Source organism: Diaphorina citri, unplaced genomic scaffold (genome assembly GCF_000475195.1).
Source record: "Diaphorina citri unplaced genomic scaffold, Diaci psyllid genome assembly version 1.1 scaffold193, whole genome shotgun sequence".
In the NCBI taxonomy this organism is placed as follows: Eukaryota; Metazoa; Arthropoda; class Insecta; order Hemiptera; family Psyllidae; genus Diaphorina; species Diaphorina citri.
The window spans coordinates 194,690-203,166 of NW_007377630.1; the positions used below are offsets into that span (position 1 = coordinate 194,690).

General features: G+C 35.7%; 2 protein-coding genes across 2 annotated transcripts; one reads left to right on the forward strand and one right to left on the reverse strand.

Moving 5' to 3' along the window:
* Positions 1 to 1,082: 1,082 nt before the first annotated feature.
* On the reverse strand, positions 1,083 to 2,589 carry LOC103505758 (translocon-associated protein subunit gamma). The gene is made up of 3 exons (XM_008470119.3): positions 2,577 to 2,589; positions 2,038 to 2,118; positions 1,083 to 1,541 (listed from the first exon to the last, which is right to left on the reverse strand). Exons 1-3 carry the CDS (start codon positions 2,587 to 2,589, stop codon positions 1,123 to 1,125), a joined length of 513 nt encoding a protein of 170 aa, XP_008468341.1. The 3' UTR covers positions 1,083 to 1,122.
* On the forward strand, positions 2,333 to 3,258 carry LOC103505759 (coiled-coil domain-containing protein 97-like). Its single transcript, XM_008470120.3, has 2 exons — positions 2,333 to 2,878; positions 3,079 to 3,258. Exons 1-2 carry the CDS (start codon positions 2,588 to 2,590, stop codon positions 3,256 to 3,258), a joined length of 471 nt encoding a protein of 156 aa, XP_008468342.1. The 5' UTR covers positions 2,333 to 2,587.
* Positions 3,259 to 8,477: the final 5,219 nt, after the last annotated feature.

Sequence of the window (8,477 nt, forward strand, 5' to 3'; positions counted from 1 at the left end):
TTTTTTTTTTTTCAAATACGTATTTCGCAAATGTAATAGAAAGTCGTGTGATGTTCACACCAGATTTTTAAAATAGGCATTGAGAACTTTCTAGTACAGCTATTAGAACCTTTAAATAGTCTATCTTAGGTGGTTTTTCACGAAAAATATAATGGTGTAACTTTTATCCGACTCAGTTTGTAGGGTAAACATTTTGTAGGAAATTTAATTTTGAACAAAAACGATCAGAATACTTTTTTCGCTAGTACCAACGGTTTTTGAGATATTTGCACAAAATCACGAAAAATGCTGAAGGGAAGTTCTTTTCCGCTTCCGAAAATTCATTGAGTTGGGCCTTTTGAATGAATTTCTGAAATGAAGTAGATTAGGGTTGTGTTAATGTAAAACAACACAAAGTACTGCTGGATAATAGAAGTAAGCTTATGTAACAATGACATTCGTCAACTTGTTATTGGGAATCTTTTACCTATCTCTTTTCCTTTAGCTCTTCTTCTTCCCAATAAATATTGAGTGTTTGTGTTACCTACACCTACCAAATATCAAATTTTAGAAGTAGAATCTTGAAAATAGAAACTCTAAATTTCGTTATTTCCAGGGTCAAATCTACAGAGGATCAACATACCTTGTGCTGGACAGAGGTGAAGGGTGAAGTAGAGACAAGTCCTGGGACTTCATAGTACACGTACAGGCAGAGTTAGCACTACCAGAACACCCCTGACAGGAAGTGTAAAGCTCTGAGCTTGAGTTATCTGGGGGGCTTCTATCCATAGCTAAGAATGGACTGACACCACTCAGGTTATGTGCATTGGGAGGAGACATACAATCCATGGTGGACAACTAACACAAAGTACTGCTGGATAATAGAAGTAAGTAAGCTTATGTAACAATGACATTCGTCAACTTGTTATTGGGAATCTTTTACCTTTCTTTTTTCCTTTAGCTCTTCTTCTTCCCAATAAAAATTGAGTGTTCGTGTTACCTACACCTACCAAATATCAAATTTTAGAAGTAGAATCTTGAAAATAGAAACTCTAAATTTCGTCATTTCCAGGATCAAATCTATGAGTATAAGACCTAAAAAGTGAGTGAGCATTCATTCTCTCAGTAGGTATATGTACCAGTTTATTTAGTACCAGTTGAGAGCAGAGCTAAAAATCCAGCTGAAATCCACAGTGAGAAAATGTAATTGAAAGTAGGTGTGAAAGATTTCAAGATGTAGAAACTCAGGAAAATAACAATGGCCAAGAACAGGGCATTGTTGTAGAAAATTGAAAAGGTTGTGGCTTCAAAGTCAGCCACTTCATTTTTCTTCCACAGAATTCTTTCATCTTTTTCTTTCTTGCTCATCTTTTTGTCATCTGACAGCTTCTTGGCCATTTCTCGGGCAACAGATTCTTCTCTTTTGACAGCAATTTTGTGTTTCAGGATGAACTTGGTGTTTTTGTAGGCAAATGCTATGAGGTAAGTACTGGCTGCGGTGACAATGATGAAGGTTAGGATGGAGGACACAATGTCAATCATGTGGATTCTCCAGAACAACCCTGCAAACAAACAAAACGAAATTAATATTAGTACTGATAACAAAGTGAGTTTAGCCAATGTTGAAGCTCTGTGTATAAGTAGGTGTATGTACTCTGACAAAAAATTTCTTCAGCTGTGTCCAAACATAGTTGAACAAACATCAATCCACAAGGTGAATCTATGTTGTCAAGGTAGTGTATTGTTTGAGGCAAAAATTAATATTAGTATTGATAACAAAGTGAGTTTAGCCAATGTTGAAGCTCTGTGTATAAGTAGGTGTATGTACTCTGACAAAACATTTCTTCAGCTGTGTCCAAACATAGTTGAACAAACATCAATCCACAAGGTGAATCTATGTTGTCAAGGTAGTGTATTGTTTGAGGCAAGGTTGATTAGCAGCTATGTGTAGACACAGCTCTTCATTCAAACAATTCAAGTAGGGCATAAGTACCTAGAAGATAAGCTGTCACACATCACATCACTCAAAATCTCGAGAAATTCAAAACCAATACTCACAGATTGGTATAGCTGAAACGATGAACGCATTGCCATAGAACAGGGCATTCGATTTGGTTGAAGAATTCTCAGCACAGCACACTGCACAGTCAAGAAAGGTAGTGTAGGGACTGTAGGGAAGTGTAACGAAAATTTAAGGGAAATCTACACCTTCTGCTGTTCACTTTAGGCTTAAAAGTTCCTACATAACTTCTTTGCCAATATCGTTTATTAAAGACGAACGTAGGGAATCGTTTTCATCTAAAACCAGTGTTCAGTGTTACAGGTCAATCATAGCCTATCTCTTGGTGAAATTCTCAGCACAGTCAAGAAAGGTAGTGTAGGGAAGTGTAACGAAAATTTAAGGGAAATCTACACCTTCTGCTGTTTTTAGGCTTAAAAGCTCCTGCATAACTTTTTTGCCAATATCGTTTGTTAAAGACGAACGTAGGGAATCGTTTTCATCTAAAACCAGTGTTACAGGTCAATCATAGCCTATCTCTTGGTAGATGACTATTTTAGTGTGACAATTTTGAATGATCTAATAACTGTCTTTCAACCATCCTTAGCCATGTGTTTGCCACAGGCAGACTTGAGGAATGAGATCTTGGATCACATATCCACAAACACAGAAGCTCATTTCAAAAGTCAACAAATCGGAGACCCAGAACTAACAGTTACCGAGAAGAGAACCATTGCTGAAAACATTTTGAACAAAGGAGTTGGTCTATTTCTATCTCGGTTTGGACAATATCTCAGCTACGAACAGCTAGAATTCTTCCAAGACTCTCCTCAAGAGGATCAATATATTGTGACACACTACTTACAACTATGTAGAAAACAGAACTCCAAACTGAATGAGGTTAGTAAAATACATCAGGTACTTTTCACTCCAGTTCATTAATTCAGCCCTTATTGATTTCTTTGTAAACAAATACCTACCTACCTATTTGGTATTTTTACTCCTTGAAATTTCATTTGAAGTTTTTACATGAGAAAATGAAATTTTCTGGCATTTTTGACATTATTCTAATTAATTTTTATTTGCTCATTTGTTTTCAGAAACTGGTGAGAAACAGAAGGTTTGAGGCAATGAATCAACTAATCAAAGAGGGATCTTATTTTAGTGAATCAGAAATGAAAAGTAGAAACCCTCTCTTGTATGAACATTTAATCGGGCAATATTTGACCCCTGAAGAGAGAGAAGATATGGATAGAGTGGACACCTCCAATATAACGTAAGCAATAATGAGTCATAATGACAAACAGGAGGGCGTGGGTTTGATCCCACCTGAGGTATGGAATTTTATCCTTATTTATATGAGAATTTGACCACATAATAATGGAACTCTTAGGGTTAGGTGGTAGAGAACACCTAAGGTGTTAACCTCACCTAGTGGTTGCCATCTGCTCAAGGGTCCATTATTATTGTTTTTTTTTTTTTGAAATACAAGTGCATTTTTTTTTTCTTTTTAGCGGAATCGAACCCGATGAGGTTTATCTTGCACAGCTCCCGAAATAAACCTCTACAGTCTTACAGTAGTGGTACACCTTTTGAGACACCTGAGCGAAAACATCTACTCTCTAATGATTAATTTATAACTCCAGAAACATACCTAGGTCGAATATACATATATTATGTACATAGGTTCCTATGTAGATATACAACGAAGGTGTTTACTACCAAACCTAGTAGGTAGGTACACCGCGCAATAATACCTACTTATCTCGAGCAAGATAGTAGATATATAGGTACCTATAGGTACTTGCTGTATAACTGTGAGCGAGAAATTCCGAACAAATATTCCAGTCGTTATCTTGCGTTTTTCCATTGTTTAATGAGTAAACGAGTTTCAAGAAAATATTTTTTCTGACGCCGAAAATTAGTGACAAAACGTTTGTTTGCGACAAAAATTGTGAACAGGAAATTTGAAAAGTAAATAATTTTTATGTCGGAGGGTGGAGGTAATTTGGGCCAGCGTTGGTTTTTCATATTTTTTAACTTTTTTCAGATAGATAAGTAGGTAGGTATAGGTACTGGCAAAGTACTACGTCTGTCAATGTTTTTGATATGATGTGTCACAAACAGGGGTTCTCATTTAATAAACCTCCCAGGTTGCAGTCGATTGGGAGAATGTTTATTAATATGTTACTTACTTAGGAGGTATCAGTTGACGATTCTCTGTTGAATATCTTTGTTTTATTATTATTGTCTTCTGCTTCTTCTTCCTCGTCTTCTTCTGCTTCTTCTTCCTCGTCTTCTTCTGCTTCTTCTTCCTTGTCTTCTTCTTCTTCTTTTTCTTTCTTCTTCTTCATCTTCTTTTTTTTTTCAATTCGGTTTTCTATCTCCGTATAGTTGTTCAGTTGTCGCTGCCCCCAAGATATGTATCTTCATTTTGATCCGATGCCAAAATTTCATATTTGTTCATAAAATATAATACTCTATATATGTATAATTCATCAATGTTAAATACATCAAATTCTGTATATAATAATTTAGTAGAATACAATCGATCTTTTTTGAGAATTATTCTAATTATTATGTTTTGAGTTCTTTTCAATGGTAATATAGTTGTATTAAAGGCATTACCCCACCCTACAATTCCATATTCAAGTATACTTTGAACAAACGCATAATATACCATTTTCAACATATTTTGGTTTGCAATTTTTCTTAAATTTAGAAAAATATAAATCATTTTTCTTAGTTTACTTGTAATTTTTTGTACATGTTTATGAAATTTAAAGTATTTAAAGTATTGTTTAATTGAAAAGTCATGTTACAAAAAGGCCCAAAAGTTTTACATATTATTATTTTGTACATCAAAATATCGATTATACTTTCTCTCTCTCTCTCTCTCTCTTTCTCTCTCTCTCCCTCTCTCTCTCTCTCTTTTCCTTCTGAACTATCTGAACAAAAGAACTTGTGTTGAAAGTTTCACAGTCCCGTTTTTTACGCGATGTTGTTGGCCTCCTTTTTCTTCTCCTCCTTTTCTTCCTCCTTCTTCTTCTCCTCCTCCTTCTTCTTCTTCCCCTTCATCTCATTTTTTGGGGGAAGCCCTTCTTCTTCTTCCTTGTTCTCATCCCCCTGTTCTTCTTTCCCCTTTTCTTTCTTCCTATTCATCTTCATCGTCCACCTCCTTTTGCTTCTGTTCGGATTGTTATGCTTCTGATCTTCTTCTGCTTCCCCTTTTTCTTTTTCTTCTTCATCATTTCCTTTTTCTTTGAAACTTGAAAAAAGTCGTCGAGAAGTTTTCCGCCTCCTAGGTAATCCTAAACTTCGTATAACAGAAGAGGGAGAAGGGAAAGGAGAAGGAGAAGAAGGAGAAGAAGAAGAAGAAGAAGAAGAAGAAGAAGAAGAAGAAGAAGAAGAAGAAGAAGAAGAAACATGAGGAAAAGTAGAAGGAGTAACAGGAGGAGATGGAAGAGGAGTAGAAAGAAAAGGAGGAGGAGGAGATGGAGAAGAAGAAGAAAAGAAGAAGGATGAGAAGAAGAAGGAGGTGGTTAGTGGGAGGAGAAACAGAAGAACTAGAACAGCGAGAAGAAAAGTTCGGGGATGACAGTTTTGAAAACTAAACATAACGGATGATCGTTCAGTGTTGTGACGTCACAGTTTGTCTTGTCTGAGAAAAAGTTGACGGTTAATGAATTAACAGCAAAAATAGAAACCCAAGATAAAAATAGTAGAAAGCTGGAAGAATGAGAAAGGAATAGTTAAAATGGAAGTGAACATAATAAGTACCTACAATTTTATTATTAGCTTAATACTTATTAAATATAAATGATCAATATCAAGAAATAAGGATTACCATTGCAAATTCTTTGAGTTCTTTTAATCAAAATATCAAGATACATATAGATATATCTAGAGAATGGGGATGAATTGGTCTGGTATACTTATTGTGATTCTCTAGAATTTTACGATAATACACCAATGTAAAATCAAAGACATTTTAATATTTTAAAATTATGGTATGTCGAGAATTAAAAATCCCTACCAAAAATCTACCATTATAGCTATAAAGGAAGTCTCTATTTTTATTCCCCATAGTCAGAAATCTGCCCTTTTATGCAGTTACCTACGTACATAGAAAGAAGATCTCATATAATTCCTTTATAATCGCGAAACCCGCGAACATAATCGCGAAACCCGCGAACATAATCGCCAAATCCGCGAACAAAATCGCCAAATCCTAGAGTAATTTCATCATGGAAGGAACCGTAGCTAGGAAATTCAACACATAATCGAATGTACATACCAATGCTATAATAGTGCCAATGTATTGAGGTATACTGTTTATGTGCGTACAAGCATTACCAATATGTAGGCTTGCCAAATATCCAGTCCGCGAACATAATCGCGAAATCTGCGAACATAATCGCCAAATCCGCGAACAAAATTACCAAATCCGCGAACATAATCGCGAAATCCGCGAACAAAATCGCCAAATCCGCGAACAAAATCGCCATATCCGCGAACATAATCGCGAAATCCGCGAACAAAATCACCAAATCCGCGAACATAATCGCGAAATCCGCGAACAAAATCGCCAAATCCGCGAACATAATCGCCAAATCCGCGAACAAAATCGCGAAATCCGCGAACAAAATCGCGAAATCCGCGAACAAAATCGCGAAATCCGCGAACAAAATCGCGAAATCCGCGAACAAAATCGCGAAATCCGCGAACAAAATCGCTAGATAAACAAAATACACTCGAACCTGGATAAACGAGAATCCAAGGGACCAGCTCATTTTTTCGTTTAAGGCGGTTTAATACAACATTTTCTCGTTTATAAAGGTTTAGCAAAGTGGAAGAGATAACTGATGAAAGCATGACAAATTTAAACAAGTTAAGAACAAATTCTGATTTATAGAGGTACCTAATTTTAAAGTTAAGATGAAAGCATGACAAATTTAAACAAGTTAAGAACAAATTCTGATTTATAGAGGTACCTAGATTTAAAGTTAAAAAACGCGTCCCGAATTTTTTTCTGGGACAAAAACGGAAATTCGGGACAAAACGCCTCAAAATGAAAAACTGAACGGACGCCGGGACACCCCCTGAAATTCGGGACTGTCCCGGGCGATTCGGGACGTTTGGCAAGCCTAATTAGATGAAAGTAAAATCAAATCAAGAATAATAATACTCGTAAACTGAATATTAAACAAATTAGGTAGGTAGGTACCTACATAGGTACTGATTTTCTCTAATCACTACGGACTAAAAAATTCCCGGAGGGACGGACCCTGCTTGTTTAATTTTTTATGCATTTATTTACGGGAAATCAAATCCCATTGTATTTGGTAGGTATTTTGGGGCGGATATTCGGAAAATATATGAATGAGAAATTTAATACATAAATAAATGAATCTTAGATAAATAAACAAAAAAACAAGCACACAAAATAGACAAACAATCCATCAAGCCAACAAATAAATAATCAAGCACATAAACCGAAGAACATTGAACAAACTAACAAACAAACAAATAGACAAATAAATCAAACGAACAAAAAAAATTCCTCACTCCAGGACACTAGGTTGGAAGAGGGACAATAATTCAATTCACTTGTTGCCAAAAAAATCAACAAAAAACTTGCTGAACCCGGGAAAATGCGAGGGTTTGTTTTTGTTTTTTCTCCCCCCCCTCTCCAAATTTCAACGCTCTGCCACCCAACTCCCCTTCCCTCTCTCTCTCTCTCTCTCTCCCCCCTTTTTCACCCCTTGAATTCTCTCCTCTTTTAAATCTTCTTCTCCTCTCCCTCTCTCTTTCTATTCTTTATCACTCTTTTATTATCACTCTTACTCTTTTATTGTATCTCCTTCTTCTCTCTTTCCCCTTCCTTTTAACCCTTTATCAATGTCCCCCCTTTCTCTCCTTTTACCCCTGAAACTCTCCCCTCTTTTAAATCTTCTTCTCCTCTCTCTCCTTCTTTCCATTCTTTATCAGTTTATCACTCTCTTATTGTATCTCCTTCTTCTCTATTTCCCCTTTCTTCTTCTCACTAACCCTTTATCAATTTATTCGCATTATCACTGCCTTTCTTTTTTGCCTCCTCTTCTCCTTTTGATCTCTTTCTCCCTCTCTTTTTTTTCTTATTAGTGCTCAACAAATTCTTTATACAGTATTTTGAGAAGCTTCTTAACTAATATTGGTGGTATGGTTGTCAATGTGATTGGGAGAATGTTTATTAATATGGACGATATATGAATATAATGTTTTTTAATAGTAGAAGTATTTATTTTCATTACAACAGCTAAGTTATTTTGTCTCGTGTTATTATTTGTTCTTTCAACGGTATTGAAAGAAGAGCACTTTATTGTAGGAACTGAAACTCGTAGTAAAAACCGTTCTAGATGGCAAAGTTATGATTATTTTAAACAACTTTACAAAATTAAACAATATGATTCTGATACCAACATACCCACGTGATGAACATTTCAAAATGCTCGTCAGA